This window comes from Acanthochromis polyacanthus, chromosome 7 (assembly GCF_021347895.1).
Source record: "Acanthochromis polyacanthus isolate Apoly-LR-REF ecotype Palm Island chromosome 7, KAUST_Apoly_ChrSc, whole genome shotgun sequence".
Classification (NCBI taxonomy): Eukaryota; Metazoa; Chordata; class Actinopteri; family Pomacentridae; genus Acanthochromis; species Acanthochromis polyacanthus.
The window spans coordinates 26,312,678-26,329,702 of record NC_067119.1 but is presented as its reverse complement, the minus strand read 5'-3'; the positions used below and the strand labels follow the sequence as shown (position 1 = coordinate 26,329,702).

Genomic DNA, 17,025 nt, shown 5'->3' with positions numbered 1-17,025 from the left:
AAATGTGTTGAGATTGACAATAGCACTGCAATGTAGAAAATAAAACTGCAGATGAACCTGGCTTAGTCAAATGTTTACATGTCCTATATTACTTTACAGCATAGCTAGGGGAATTACACATTCCACTTTGTGGTCTTCTAGATGGAACATAAACTATTGTCACTGTGATGCCTCTGAAGAGTTGTACAATCCCTTCTCATTGTATTACAAACCACTGTGCTGTGTCTTTGTTCCTGCTGCTCATTTATGTAGGAGTGAAACTGGAGCTGCTGAGTTGTATTTTAGTGTCTCACCAGAACCTTTAGGTCCGCAATATTTCTGCATTTATTTTTCATGTACACTACGCTATAAGCCTGATGTGCTTCTCTCTAGAAATATAGCTACATGTTGCAGCAAAGCAGGCTGAAATAACTGTGATTGGTCCACTTAAATGTAAACATGCATAACATATTGATTTACATAACATACATAAACTATATATGTAGCAAATGTAGCCCTATGCTGTTTCCTTGTTTTCATAGCTTTCCCAGTCCGTGTATCAGCTCAGTCGGTTGTGATGTCTTTCCTTTTGTTGTTTTCTGCTGCAATAATTTTGGTATAAGTAACTGTTGTTCTATATGTATTAGCTTCAGCTCCAACGTTTTAGCCACCATTGTTTAAATTACACAAAGAAATTCAATACAGGGGCAAAGAAACCCACTGCTTCCTGGTGTTTTTGTGGAATAATTGCAGAGCAGCAGAGCCACACTAGAATAGAAGTACAATCGGTCACCACGGTTTTACCCGCTTGTGTAGGCCTCAGCATGGGCTCTGGGTTGATTCAACATGGTAGTGAAAATCAAGCTTGATGGGCCTCGGTGTGCCTCAGCATATTGTCTTTCTAACTTGCCTCTGTGACTTCAGCAGTAGGAGGCTCTTTACCTCTGAGAAGATTGAAAGTGGGTGACCTAATCGCCATCTGTTTGGGTTATTGCATCATTCCTGCACGACAGAAAAAGAGGGCATTTAAAGCCAACAGGGATCAGTTTAATGAGTGTGACCACTCAGACCAGGTGTAAACAAGCTTGTTTTTAAATGGGACTGGATGACAGGTTTTATGTGATAGTTTATTCCAGCCTCTTGAGTTTTTTAAAGCAGTGCTGTTTTCATTCTGAGCAGCCACTAAGCTGTTTATGGCCGCCGTTCAACTCTGTCACTCCGAGTAAGTCTTCATTATGACTTAGGTCCGTGTCCCATGAAGTGATTGAATTCAGCTAATAATAAATCCAGCAAATAAGCCATTGTCACATTAAGTAAACTGAATACATCTTAATACTGGGCATCCATTAGTTATGAGTCGCTGCAAATTTTGCTCTGACAAAAGGACATGTCTCTGTTTCGCCGACGTGTTTCAGTCAAATGGTGATAGAGATGTTGTGATGAGATGAATGCCAAATTGAGCCCGATGAAGTGATGAGTCACAGAGGAGTGTGTCAGCGCTGAGGCCCCGGCGAAGGCTGTATCTGGCCAGGCTGTGTACTGGAGGGGTGGTGTGCTGGGGGTTGTGTGAAGTGCAGGGTGCGGGTGGTGATGGATGAGAAGCGAGCAAGAGAAGGACGAGGCATGAAATAGAATGAGGATGAAGGACAGAGAAGTCCGGGCCGACCCGGGGAGGGGGAAGGAGAGTGTGAGACAGAGATGAAGAGACCGAGAGTCGAGAAAGAATGAGGGTCAGAGAAAGACTAACCTACTCTCAAAATTGCTGATGTTTGCTCCTCTGTGCTGCACTGTGTGCTTCTCACTTAAATTTGCATTTACTCAGACAATATCAGGTGAGTGTATTGGGTAAGTATTCTTCCTCAGCTGTCAGACCTGTGAAGGTCAACGTATCGGTGAAGAACACACTGTAAGGACAAAGCCTCTTAATAACTCTTTACTTTTTAAACTCCTGAACACACTACCTGAAGATTTGGAATGATTCCAACAAAACCTTAACATTGAAATGAACAAAAAGCAGGACTGAAAACATAAACTCCCCTTTAGAATTTGTAGAAAAGGTGGTTAAGAGAAACTTTGGAAAAGGCTTTCGAGCCAGCTTTTTCAGTTTTACTCAATTTTAAGTTCCATTTAACTAAAATGATTAATCAGATTGTGTTTTTTAATACATCTTTAAAGGTTGGTTCAAGGCTACATTGGAGCTGCCACCTCTGAGACCTCTGCTAAGCTTTTCAATGAATGTTCTGATGAAAATGTAAGATTTTTGTGTAATTTTGGGAAAAAATAGCAGAAAATCATTGTTTTTGAGGTCTTTTATTGTTTGAATAGAGGATCCTTGAGGAAATAATGTGTTAAGTTCTCAACCTGCCCTAAATTAAAAATATCTCTCATGGCTGAGCACAAGAACTGAGATTCTAGATAAAGAGAATGATATCATGCTGGGTTAGAAAACCTCAGCGGGTGGTGTGATTCACAATTTTTCTCCCCATCTCATTTTAAGGATTAACCACATTCATATTCTTGACAGTGACATAGTAATGTAAATGTAATTACTTCGCCGTTCACGTCGAAGCCCGAGGAGAAACCTCTCCAGCGTGCTTTTTCAACTTGCATTGCTAATGACCTTCCAAATGGTCATCTACACTGGATGCCCTGCTGGGGATCTGCGAATTACTGCTGAATTGTGGGTAAATGAAGCTTTCGTTCTGGCTGTGAGCTGTCATGATCTGTTTGAGAAAAGTGGGATTGTGTTCATGCGTGTGCACCTTCCTATGCACGGTACTTTGTCTGTACACACACACCGTGTGGAGACAAAGACAGAAGGATTCATCAGTCATTGAGTCACGCTGAGTGTGGCAGCTTAAAGGAAGCGGTGCCCTTCCTGTCTCTTCCAGTCCTTCTCTTACTTTCTCTCTCGTCCATTAGTTTATCTGTCACTGCACATCCCTCCTCTGTGGTGCATCCACCGCTCTCTCTCTTCCTGCCCACTCTAGTGTGGCCTGACCTTCCTCAGGTCGTCTTCCTGTCTTCAGTGGGCCGGTAGGGGAGAGTGGGCCGGCTGTTAGCGGTCTAGCCAGATGGCCTGGTTTAGTCTGGGACTGGAGCAAACCCACTGGCCAAACTGGTAACTGTGGTAGCAGACAGGAGCTCTGTGGGGAGCACTTTCTCCACCACTAGCTGCCCCTCCCATGGTCAGAAATGCTAATTAGCCATCTTTAGACAGGTGAATGGACAGCCCTGGATTTTGTGTTATAGAGTGAGTTTGTCACAGGTGCCATGTTTTTTTTGTTTTTTTTCCAGCCACTCTTTTGCTGCAAACTCTTAGCTGACAGGAGGCTGAGCTGGAGTGGGATGAAGATGATTCGAGTAGAAAAGTCAAACCAATGAGAAGGAGGGTTGACAGCAGGGGAGGAAGCCGGTGGGGGTGAGAGGCAGCTTGTGTGAAGAGTTTGATGGGAAAGGACTGGAGTGTTTCTGTCCTTGGAGTGGAGTCAAACCCCCTCAACGACTTCCCTCTTCTGCTACATCAGCTACTGAGCCGGTACACGATGCGTATCAATAGCACGGGCCTGCTGTATTCCTTTTGAAGCACTTGCTGCACCTTGCCTCAGGGCATCCTGTTAGCCACCTGTTAATAAAGGATCCCAAACCATAAAGTGTGCTTTACATAACCCTTGTTTCAAAGGAAGCAGAGTGCACAGCTGTTTGACTCAGCCTCCCTCCAAACACTGCCTGCATGCAAATGAAGTCATCTTGCTGATACATTAGAGCCGAGCCTGTTATCAGAGTGGTCAGGGCGAGGGAGGACAACTAATCCTGCTGGGGTAGCAACAGCGCTGTTTTCCTGTAACCGAGCGCTCTGTATTTCAACCCCTAAGTCAGGTGTTGAGATGAAAGGGAGGCCCGCCTGTGCTACATGGCTAATTTAAGGGATTAACACCTGCTCTACCAAGACACATTAATCCTAATCCTGCTTTAGCCCCTTTGATCTAAAGTCGGAGTGATTTAAGGAGTGGACTGGCCTAATTCCTTCACAACACTGACCAGAAATTACAGGTGCTGGTCTTACTGCACTCAACACCAAAACTTTACGTGTGTTTTTTTCCTTCACTTTTCCTTTGTTGCTTTGCATAGAGATGGAGTTATTACCGAATCCTTTTGTGCATCTCTCTCCCCCCTTCAAAAGGGTTAATTCTCAGTTGATGTGCTCTCCCAGGATTAGATTAGTAAGGGCAGGAAGAGCTGTCATTGGCATAATAAGCCTTAAGTATTAAGGTATTATGGTATGATCAATGACGAATAAAACATTTTTTTTTTCTGAATGCCACGGTATCTAGTTTGGCTCAGCCGTACTGAGCTTTTTTTTCTTTAAAAAAAAAAAAATTTAATCTGCATTTTCAACAACCAAATGAGATGCTACAGAGGATCTCAGAAGTAGTTAAATATTTGCACAGTTATTTGCCATTAATTGTCGCCTGTTCAAAAGATCATCAGTCATAAATTGTAGCTTTAATGCTTTAATGTGCTTATTATGATTACCAGATTGTGGTGTGTGTGACTGCATGTGTGTGTGGGTGTGTGAGACACATGGATACATTTGTATGAGAGAGAGAGCGAGAAAGGAAAAAGACTGTGGGAGAATTTGGATAGGTTTGGTGTGGTGATGATGGTGGGAAGAAAGGTAATTGAAAAAGAGAGGCATAAGTTTGGTTTTGGGGTTTTTTCTAAATGAGGGAGTAGAGATGGGTGGGTCTGACCGCAGCGGGGTTTTGTGTGTTTTTATGTGAGTGTGTGTATTTGAATTCGTGGAAGCAGATAGACACAAACACATACATTGTCCTGTTCCGTCTCTATGTTTAGTGTATGGACTTGAGGAGGACCACACAGGATCTCTGTCTCATGCGTCGGAGTATGTGGCAACGCTGTTATTATTGATCCTGCCGCAGACGTCAAACCCCAGCGCCTATTTAACTGCCGTCCTGATTGAAACAATATGCTGGCGCCCGTTTCATCCGAGCCCAAGATTATTAAACACATCGCTAAAGCAAAGGTCCCTCTCTTTGAATAATTTCGCAACACAAATCTACTGCTGAGCGACTCCAAGGGGAAAAAAAACAAGACCTTCTTCATTAGCGTGATTGGAAGAAGAAAAAGAAAGAGGAGAAAATTAGGGGATGGGACTTAAAGAGAATAAAAAGATTATAATCATTTGTCTTTATCACACATGAAGAATGTGAAGACTCGCTGATTAAAGTCTATAATGTCTCCAAAGAAAAAGAGCTTTCAGTAGCATTTTTCATGATCACACGCTTTGCTGAATGCAGATAAGAGTTTTTTGGGGGTTTGTCAGGACGCAACAACAATATCGACACCCCAGGGGCCTCAGTAAAATTGATTGGATGCATGGATGTTCTTCAGTGGAGATGTAAGCTATTTTATGACTTCAACCCACAAATCACTGCAGTTCACACATGAAAAGGCTTGGCACTTTCGCCTTATGATTAGCACTCAGCCCACAGACTTCTTTGTTTGATTTTTTTTATTCCGTCCCTTTCTTCTGCGTGTTTTTTCTCTATTATCATCGGCAGCCTTGTCAAAATATGTCACAGTCTGATGCAAATTTGGCTTAATAAAATGAAATTTGTAGACTCGGAGAACAATAAAGTAGTGTTGCAAGAAATTCAAAATACGAGCAGATCTGTTTTGGTTGGAAACAGGCGTGGCCAATATGGATGGACGCATGTTTGATCGATGGATTCCAGGAAAACATTTAGAAATTGCTTTACAAATTCCATTATTGTGGCATTATGTGCACCAAGAACTAATGTAAAAGACCAAAGAGGACGATAGAAATTGTGTTAACGTTGTGCTGTTAAAATTATATCAAGGTCATGTTGTTGTTGGACTCAGGCAGCAGGAGGCTACGGACAACCATGTGTCCGGCAAGTCCTCTGAATTAAACAACAAAATACATATTGCCATTTTCTGATCAGCAGTTTCCTGATCTTACACTGCTCTGGTTAAGGTTTAGTTAGATTTAAGCACAAGAACAACTTGACTACAGTTAAAGACAGATCATATGCTTAATTTCACAGGGAAATAGAGGACACTACATTTATTTATAAGCTTTAGTTAATAGTTACCTTTGAGCTGAAGGTTTCACACAATGGATAATGAGACACACTTTTAAATGCAGCACATTATTAAACCAGTGGTTTCCAACCTGAGTTGCTCCTGACATCTTACATAAAGCCCCGTGTAGTTGAGGTCACATTTTAGATGTCCATTAGTCGTTAACAGCTCAACCATATATTGATTTTTCCTTCTAAACATCTCACATTTTCTCACACCACAGCAAATGTTCAAAGTATCCTGTATTTCACCTAGAACAAAGATTAGAGAAAAAAAAATCTAAAAATGGAGGACAGATTTGTGTATCAGAACTTACGCTTTTCATGTTCCTCCCCCATTAATCATCTCCTTAAGCTTTACCTGCTATCCTATACAACTGTATATAAAATAGTCTGAATTTGCTCCACCTGCAGCAGCTACAACAGTAACACTAATTATAATCTAACGGTGTCATATGTATCAAGAAAAGCACTCAAAGAGCGCAGTACGCCACCAAGGCTGCTCAGTCGTGTGATTTCCAACGGATGAAATCTTGAAAACATTTGTCGCCTGCAGGGGTTGATTTGTAGCAGGTGTAAACTTACCGTGACGTCACCCGTTGGTTTCAGCGCCAAGAAAATGAAGCCCGGATTTTGCTACTTCCTGGTCGCCGTTTTGGATTTTTTGGAGCCAGTGACGTAAAAAGCGTCATCAAACAGTCTGGACTGGAGAGCAACTAGGGGCAGGATTGGCTGAGGACTCTCTTATCCCGCCCACATTTTACCGCAGAGGCTTCTGTTGCTGTCTATCAAGTATAGCCACGCCCCCTGGCTCCACCAACTTTAACGATTTATTTAAAATTCAGTATTGATTTATTTTAAGATCGGCCACCTGATCTCTCATTTCTACCATGAAAACTAACGGGAAAAAAATCCTGAGCTGTAGAAAATCAGTCTATCAAATTTTATTTTTTCCAAAAATGAATTGGGGTCTATGGAGAAAAAGCTTTTTGGAGCCAACCCTAGCGGACGGCGTGACATTGCAAGTTTTTGACACTTCCGGGTTGGCTTCAATTCTGGAGCCAGATGCTACGTCCACTATATATACAGTCTATGATTTGTAGTAGGATTGCAATCATGTGATTGTCAACAGGCATAGTGACATAGTGTTCACGTGTTGTCATAGTTACGGTGACGCAGTGTTACAGAAATCTTTAACAAATCTGTGCATCCAGACTATAAGTCGCATCACTGCCAAAATCTCATCACTTAGTTGTTGTGTTATTTCTGACCTGCCCTGAAAATTTCATCCAAATTTGTTTGTCTGTTTTTCAGTAATGCTGTGAACAGACAGACAGACAAACCAACGCTGATCGTCACATAAGTCCTCTGCGTTCATTGACGAAATAACAATATTTCAGTCAGAGAGGTCAAATGATGAGGTCACATTTTGCTGCTAATACTTGTGTAGATTTCCCTTAATAGTTCCTTTAATGCTGGACCTCTGCTTGTTATAAATTATTTTAATGTTGCTATCTTGGTATTTTTTATGTAAGTATGTGAATACTTCTCCCAACACTGTTTCCTCCTTTGCTACCAACAGACAACATTCATTATTGTTATAGCTACTAGAAGGCTTTGCCACTTGAGTGTAAACAAATGCTGCTTCTGGGCACTTAGCAGGAAAGAATGATGCTCTTATATTATTGGGAAGACAATGCCATCTGCCTCCTTTCATACGTATTTGGTCACTTCTTTTACTTGTAAGCCTCCATCATCAAAATAAATTGCTAATGCGGTGTATGGACTGGAATAATGCAGTTAGCACCACTGTGATTGAACCCAGGTCTTTTGGAAATGATTGCTCTCACTCCACCTGCGTCTAGCCTGCCTTCATGTGACTCAGTGCTTCTGTGCAGGCTCAGTGTTGCTGAATGTGATGCGAAACAAAATGAGATGATCTGCTGGCAGCGCATATTGCTGAGTGTGCACCTTACTGACCGGCAGCAGCTGAATTGACGATACTGTGGAGAGATATTAAAAAATACATATTTTATGCACTTGAGAAAACCGCTTTTGTTATTCATTACCAAATCATCACACTCTTTGAACGGTTTATTTAACCGTATCGAGGGTAGTGACTCCAGCTGACCTGACTGATTCATCCTCGTATGAGAGAGTGTTTTGCTTTCAATCTCTTTTTGCTGTGAGTCTACTTTCAAGATGAACCATTCTGCTCCCTGTGGACAAGACCCAGCAAACAAATAAGATTTGGAATGGTTTTCAGGGCCCGTGACATCAGCCTTTGCTCGGGGCACGTTGGGTGGTCAGTGCATGTGACCTTCTCATAGCGGGGCTCCATAACCCCCATCCATCCCTATTAGAGGACACTTATCAGGGACAGCAGCCGGAGTGACACACTCCCAGCTGGGCTTCCCTGGAGAAAATGGTGTTGCGTGCAGGGAAAGATCCCCACGGTGCATTGAGGTGTGTGCATGTGTGTATACATACATGTGTGTATGTCTGTGTGGAGTTGTTCTCTGCAGATAGGACCCTGTGACTCTGAGATATGCACAGGCTCATTAATTAGAGGCTCTCATTATCCCCCCTCAGGCTCCAGACACTTAATCAACACCAAGCTCCAACTCAGACACATGCATGTATGCGCACACATGCACACACACTCACTCACACACACACACTCATGCACGCACATCTCACATAGTCCACAGCAGGCAAAATTCTGACACAACATCATCCAAGAACGCAGCTCTGTGAAAGAGGTGAATGAATGAATGTTGATGAGGGTTATTTGTTTTCAGTGATGTACGGCACAACAGAGTGGTGGGTGTCATTGCTGTTTAACACTTTTATTGTTATAATGTTGTTGAGCATTTCAAAGCAGATTCATCCATCTGCCATGTCTCGCTGCGGAGGTAATCCGTCAAATGCGCTAAATTATATTCTTATGTTATAAATTTTGATGCTAGAAATAAAATAAATTAGTTTTCATGGTCTAGTCCTTTATGAATCTTCTCTTTCGCTGATGTTTTATTGTAATATATTCTCTATATATTAAGCTGTTTTCCACGCAAGCATGAAGCGCTGATGCTGGACAGTCTGATGCTGCGTGTGTTGTGACAGCTGCTTACATGTTCCTGTGTAAATATATCTGTGCATGTGACATTAGGGAACACGTCTCTGTGCTTGCGTTATGGAATTTATTGCCTTGAAACTCCAGCCCTCGTAATTAAAAGGCCGCTGTTTATTCAAACGGGGGGGACAGATAGCGAACAGCGACACTCTAATGTCGTGACTCAAGAGCGAGAGTCTGTGTGGAAATAAATTACCCTCAGACATTCAGGAGAGCTTTTGGAGTGCTACTCTCAAGTGAGGTTTTTAAAACCCTTTTTGACAGTTATTTTTTGCCCATACAGCCTGTGTTACTATCATGTGGGTGATGCACTTTTTACATCATGTGGACTAATAAACAGGCAAGCAGGCAGATACGTGCAAGGAAATAAACTGCGGGACTACGAACTGTATTTATGCACGTCAGATAAGATGGTTTTATGAAGGTAGATTTCTGTTAGACATTAAAATTCAGTGGTTCCACAAAGCTGTCTAATATTATCTGTCTTGTAATGGAAGTGATTTACTACGTGCAGGCAAATAAAGACTCTTTAAACTACTACCTCTGTTCATCTCAGCAGAAAATGTGCGTCTTGTGGAAAAATTTAAAGTTACCGGCCATTTTACTAGAAACATTTTACGATTAAGTGAAGCAATGGCAGTGGCATTCAGAGAGGGGCCTCTATAAACTATTTCCCTTCATATTACTTAGTGACAGTATTATTGTTTTTGTAATTTGTGTTACAGTTGTACAGACTACAGACTTATGTTTTGGCTGTTGAAAGTGGTGCAGTGATGAACGTTTGTGCCTAGCATGAGTCAGTCTTAACTTACTCCATGAGCAAAGCTAACTCTGCAGACTAGCCTAGCTCGGCCGCCTCCGAACAGAACACACAGTTTAGACATTTTTGAGGGCATGATTGGCAAGAACAAGAAAAGGAAGCACAAACTTTTAAACGGCTCCAAGTTGTGGAAAATTGAAAGAGGGGGTTTTTGTTTCCCTCTGAAGGCTGGAGTCTGATTTCCTGTGCGGCTGTGATTGGGAAAGCAGAGGCACGCACAGGGAGCCTGCTTCTGTATGGAGATGCCAGATGACGGGCTTCACTACGAGAAAGACTGTTACCAAACAGCGCAGTGAAGTGGCCTTTGATTGGTCATCAAAAATGCCTTTTGTGCAACAGTCTCTTGTGTAAACCTGTGTTTGATGGTGGGATTTCAGTGTGGGAGTTTGTGGTTGAAAGGGAACAGAAATGTAAATAGTACTTTGTCTTAGTGGTGTGTAGCACAGACCCAGCAGGAACCATTTGATAATTGGCCACGGGATTAAAAGCATTAATCTGTGATTGAGTGATTCAAAATATAGAAACTGTATCGCATACGCATGCAATAGCGCCTCCTTCTTTGACAACAAATGTTTTCTTTGATCACAGGGCCAGCTGTAGATGCGGGTGTTCTGTCAAAACATTTTGTTCATGTTCATCCATGTGGATTACAGAGTGTGTCGTCGACTGCCTCGGCACAGCAGGAGTTTGTCCGTGAGGCCATATGTCAGCTTGTCCCATCCTCCTACTTGTCTTTTGTTATCTGAGTGACCTCAAGGAGCACTGCAGAACCTGCTGACCCTGAGGAGACACTAGCTTATTGACCAACTCACAGCTCCATAGAGTCCATTACCTAAACCAATTTAAATCAAAGCCTATTGTTTAAACTGGCTTCACCGCACTTAAGTATCGACCATTTCCTTAATTTGCGTTTCTTCTATTTTGAGATAATTCCCCAACAATAAAGAACTTTCCTGTTAATGTTTCGGTTAAAGCCATCACATATCCAGTGATGATTATTTTGTGTGTTTGTGTGTGTGTTTTTTTACTGAAGCAACTGGGTTCAGCACCAGTGAATCTATTTTAACTGGTGATAGCCACTCTGCTTTGGAACTGTTTTCTTTCTATAACTGCGGCAGTGATTGCGGTGAGCGGCCTCTTACCACAATACCCATGTCTCTGTTTCCTATTTTATATATCCCACTTTTTTTCCCCTAAATTAATGATTAAAAAGTCAGTCCAAGCTGCAGAAAAGAGCCAAACGATGCCTGAAAGAAAAGCTTTGGCAATTTTATGCATTTGATGGCTATACGCAGTAAAATATTGAACAGTATAGTGTATGTGACAGCTGCTCTCAGCAGGACAAAATGGGGAAAGTGTACGTGAACAAGGCTGTAGCTGTCTCCGTTGTCCAAGGTTCTCTGTCCCTTTTGTGAATTGTGCCTTTTATGCATGAATGCGATCTTCTATTTCCTGAAAAATAATCAAGGACAGGTAGCTTCTATTGATAGTCACTGCAGCAGCAGCAGAATGTGAAGTTATTGGAATCCTCTTAGGTCATTAACACCCTTTTAAATCGTTATGAGCTTATGCGTTGCTGGATGTACAAGGAGCTGCTGAGCAGATGCACTGCGTCACTGTGGGTTCCCACTGTAATTGACAGCAGTAACATTTTTAGTGATTTTAATGGCAGAAAAATACAAATATTGTAGCAAACAGTTGCAAGAATTCCATGAATATTGTAGTGATGCCACTGATACTGATACCACAGATGACATTACATTATCTACTGGGTGACTATATTTAAAGTGCAGTGGGTTAATTATGGGTTGTTGAAGTGCTATTGAATTACAATTAATAGTCAGGCATACTAGTATATTTTACTCCAAATGTATTTTTCGCTTGGATGGGAGGGCTTTTATTCGTAAATCACCAGGTCAGTGTTTTGCACACATGCCTACATCTGGGACGAGCACAGCAGATTGGCACGTGGTTACAGAGACTGTTAGAGTTTTAGGACCTGGGAAAATGTCCTTGAGCAACGCACCAAACCACAGCCCGCCTCCCGTCTGGGCGGCAGCATCAGCCTTGTGCGTAAATGCAGAGCGCACTTTTTGGCACGTCGGTGGCCGGCGGCGCTATGACCCAGCTCCCTTCTGCCTGCTCAACTCCAAGTCCGTAAACTGCGAGGCTGGAGGAGCGCAGAGAAGGAAGTCATCAGAGAGCTGTAGTCCAGTTTGTTGCTGTTGCAGGAATCAGGATATCCTTCCAGCTCCTCACAGAAATTCCAGGGATTTTTTTTCTTGCTGCTCGCACCCCCTCCTCCTCCTCCTCCTTAAAGTAATCTCCCTGCTTGTCGCTCCGTCTCCGCCGGGCTCTGTTAGACTATTCCTCCACGAGTACTTACAAAAAGTGTGTTTCGACCTCTGGAAAACGGGATTTGACCACTGTGATGATTATTTCTGCGTTTTGGCACACATTTCGTCTTCCTGTCGCTGCCTCGGGATCGAAGAGGACGCATTTGACATAGTTTATCCACGTCGCGCCGGACTAATGGTGTAGCCTAATTCCAGGGACGACCTCGTTTTGAAAAAGTTTAAGAATCAATTTTTTCCTCGTACACCGTCCGGATTGGTCTCAGAGGCGCCGATCCTGCGTGCCGAGTGAGGAGGGAGTGGGTTCCTAACTGACTCCTACTTTGGATTTACGCACAGGAACCATTCACCCAAGCGTTGCCAGTCGACACTATGTGGCTCTGATTTCTTCTCCGAGCTTAACTGTGGATTTAACCGCTGCATGATTTCTGTTGACTGGGCTGTCTCAAATTTAAAAAAAAAAATTGCCGCAAAGCTGAGACTCGCACACCATCATGCATCGCTTCTTGGAGAAAATCTGCAGCAAAATCGAGGGAAGTCGGGAGGCAGCATGACTTGCGCTCTGGATTTCTTTGAATCTACATTCCATTCTCATATAATATCTTAATGCTGATCAATTTTGGTTTACAAATATGATGAAATGGCAGCCCCGGAAGAAGGTGAGTCTGTCTGATGTGCATTTTACCCCCACTTATGACGCTAAATAAGGTTTCTGTGGTAGATCACAAGTTGGCCACAGATTGCTGCTCGGTCTGTTCCTTTACTACACATGATAGAACCTATTAATAGCATTAATCACAGCGGCACTGCACTGTACTAAACTACACTGAAGCGTAACCAAAGCAGAAGTTTCTATTCTCTTTCCACTTTGGGCATTTGCATATTTTCTGTCTCAGTCTGTGTAAATCATTATGAGGAGACAGTAATCCACTGATATGTGCTGCCCTGTGTATAACCTATATACTTGTAGATTAATAGTGCACATCTTGGGGTATCAAATTTGTACACCCATGTGCATGACTATGTTAATCTTTTCCACTCTGACCCGTGTTTTGCATGTTCTGCACCTCATTACTACAGCAGACAGGCCTACATTCTTGATCTGGACTAATCAAGACATCAGTGATTAATGTATGCGAGAGGGAACCTCTGCACTAGTGGGCACACACACTCTCCAATCCACTGTGAAAAAGGAAAACAACCTTGAAATTGAAGCATTCTGCAAAAATATGCACATAAAAGTTTCCGAATGAACCGGCACCTCTTCTTCCATGCCCTGTTTTTGATGAGTATTTGAGAGGAGACGAGAACATGTGTCCTGCTTTCTTGTTTCCACGGTTAGACATACATTTTCTCTTCAAGTCTGTGTTGTTATTGCTTTCTCTTATTGCTCCATTTTCATAGCCTCGGGGTATTACAGCATGGAAAATAGCTGAAAATCATCTGGGGTCTATAAAAAATTGGTAGCACAAAAAAAATGCCAATGCTGTAGGATTTCTACCAGCAGGGGGCACTTGTCTGACAAGGAACAGTGTTGCTTTGCAGAAGTGGGCTTTACACTGGTGAGGAGTCAAAGAAAGGAAAAATGAAGGGATGAGTAAGGCTTTTCATTCATTTATCAGTTGTTTTGGATCATTCTAACTTTCCTATAACTTTCCATAAGCAGCAGCATCTACATTTACAAGATTTTTCCTTGTGGCCCACATATTTTTTTCCTCCTCAGCTGCAGCATAATGAAGATTTTCTTCCTTCATAACTAGCCAATATAGACTATAACTAGCAGCCAGTGCCATAAACTGTGTAACTATGTTGGTACTGGCGGTATTCCTTCAGTAATCTGCAGTGTGCTGTCTCCTAAATGAATATCTCTGTGCTGTTTGTTCTGCATCACAAGTGTCATTAATGTGGATAATCTCATCCTGAAAGATGAGATGGAAGCAAATTATCAAAACCAAGCTCCTTAATGTCGAATTATCTACAGAGAAAATAAATGCTGCGAGCACGCCCTAATGATTTCCACAGCTGTGCGGTGTGTATCTGCCAGAATCATCCGTGAGACCCCCCTTTGAGGACTAAAAGCCTTTCCTCGCTGCAGGAACTGATTCCTCACCACACTGCAGTCATATCTGCTCAACTTAAAATATCATAAAAGTAACGCCGTCCTTCACGTGTAGATTATTCTCCACCAATTTCACCGAGGTGAGCGCACCGGATCAGTCATTTTGGTGGCTCTCATCAAGGAGGAAAATGGTTCCTCTGTTTTGTGTGATGTTGATTAATTAACCTGTTGGTGTCGTTGGATGCTGGATGCATATGTATGAGCGTGAGCACTGAGAGCAGGAAACGTGGACCCACAGAGCAGTGTTCAATATTTTGAATTACTTGTCACGCGCATAGTGTGTGTACGTGTTGTTGTGTGTGTCTGACATTGTCCCTTCACCCTGAACTCTGATTCACTGCCAAGGATGTTCTCTGACTCGGATATTGCAAATAGCAGGCAGGACGCTGGAATAAAAAATAAATTAAAAAAGAGCTATTGTGTTCTGCATTGTAAAGAAAGCAATTTCTTCAGAATACAGTTCTCACTTTAGAAAACACACACACAATGATGTCACGAAAGAGCCTTGATTTTTTTTTTTCTGTTCTTGCTTCTTGTTTATCAGCTCTTCAATCAGTCTCTCCACTACACTTGTGGAGCGATAGAAATCAATAGGAAGTGTAGGAGAATCATATTGATTCAGGCTGAGTGTCCAGTCCACCTCCTCATAATGGATTACACTAATGACTCAAAATTTCAAATGTTGAATAGAACAGTGTGATGCCTTTAATGTCGCTGGCAGAAAGCTTGTCTGTTGTAGGAAGAGAATGAGGGGAACTTTCTTTCTTTTTTTTTTCCCAGGGGATTGTGCGATTAACTTTCTCTTCCTGCGATTTGATAGAGTTGCTCTGAACATCTGAGCCGATTAAGAGAGATGGTCTCTTACACAATGTTGAAACATGGAAGGGGAGGCGTATGACTCAAGGCTTCCATAGACTTCTATTTCTGGTAATGACTAGATGAGGCTGCCCAGCGCTAATCAATGTTTTCTGCAGAGATAGCTTTTTGATGGGCTTAAAAGCCGAGTGCAGCATAGTAAAGGTGGCTCCTTTCCCTTTAATGAGTGACTTATGTTGTGTGTGAGGCTAGGAATTTGCAGTGTGAGTTTGGGTCTTTGGTTGTGTTACATTAGAGGAAAGTAAGTAAGTATTAAGAAATATGAACAGTACCTGTCCTGGGGGGAAGGTAACTCAGTGAGTCACGTAAGAAATGGCAGTATGCCTGCAGTGAAATTTATGAAAGCAACCAATTTACTTTGAGATAGGGAAGAAGCTGCAGTATTGTTGGTTTAAAGGTTGGAGAAACACTGCTTTTTATGTCTTCATATGGCTGTGCATGTGTATATACAACTCCAAAGAGGTTTTGGACATTAATTATGGGCTCCAGCGGCTTGGCAAGTTTCAGTCTGTCAGACATTAAGTTGTTTTCCTTGTCCATGAATCTTTTGGGCTGAAAATATGTTGCATGCTTCTGTTTTTGCTGCAAGATTGCCAGAGCATCCCGTGTTATCTTCACAACCTGCTAATATGTTGGGTGGTCTCACGTTACAAGGCCAGGCTGCTGCATCCAGAGTTCACATTATGCCTTGTGGCAGTGTGACCACGTCAGAAGGAAGCTCGTGTTTGTTTTTGTGGTCTTGCCAGATGTTTCTGTGGGCTTCACACAGTTGACATAAGGCCTTCTCACCTGAGAGGGACAGGATGCCCTGCTCATGTTTCTGTGGCCAGACTTGCTGGGAGCTCTGACTTTTGCCATCAGCAGGCGCACTCTTACATCCCTGACCGTGTTCACTGACTTTTTACCTCCGGGATATTCTCATGCTGCTATTCCTCTTTGATTTGGTATTATTTATGAGCTCACTGGTGGGGTGGGTAAAGGGCTATCTCTCTCCCCCCAGTGCTCCATCAGTCCCAGCGACGTCTCATGGCTGGAAGCAGCACAGCAGTTTCGGAATACATTTACAGCAGGGGAAAACTCGCCAGAATGTGAGGAGAACTGCTGGAAGACACATATCTGAGGAGAGAAGAGAGACGGCAAGGCTGTCACTGAGGGGGAAGACTCACTTGGGAAAGGCTGAGAGTACTGGACAAAGATTGAGATGCATCAGGGAGCAAATGAATGGGGGCTAGATTGTAGGATCGTAGGAAATAAGTTGATAGATGGGTTGATATTGCGGAGCAGAAATGGGATTGCTGTAGGCATTGGATTTTGAGTGAGAGAAAATGGGGAAAGGATGGAGGCTTGAGAATAAGACGGTGCAGGAGATAGAGATTTGGAGATGCAGAGTCGTGAGAGGCCCTAGAGTGATGCAGCAGGGATAATTAATGATAGGGAGTGATAGCACCTGCTGTTCCTGATGCTGCGCTGTATTTACGGCGCAGCATGCCGAGTGGAACGTGATGCGGCTGCGTGGCCGGCCCTCCTGGCCCATCCTCCTGGGGCGTGAAAAGATAGGATGGGGGCGGGGGGATTGGGTCAAGTAAGGAAGGGGGTGGTAGCGTGGGGAACATCGA

The 17,025-nt window shown here is 42.8% G+C and overlaps 1 protein-coding gene across 3 annotated transcripts in view; it reads left to right on the top strand.

Annotated features, from left to right (window-relative positions):
- LOC110957978 (tetratricopeptide repeat protein 28-like) overlaps positions 1-17,025 on the top strand; it is a 183,358-nt gene that overhangs the window by 46,177 nt on the left and 120,156 nt on the right. Inside the window, exon 1 of one of the 3 annotated variants that reach the window (XM_051950753.1) lies at positions 12,142-13,073. The exons of the other annotated variants lie outside the window; for them this stretch is intronic. Within the exon in view, the coding sequence (XP_051806713.1) occupies positions 13,047-13,073 (27 nt within the window). The 5' untranslated portion in view covers positions 12,142-13,046. Of the gene's footprint in view, positions 1-12,141; positions 13,074-17,025 lie in introns of those variants that run through there. 3 annotated transcript variants of the gene reach the window in all.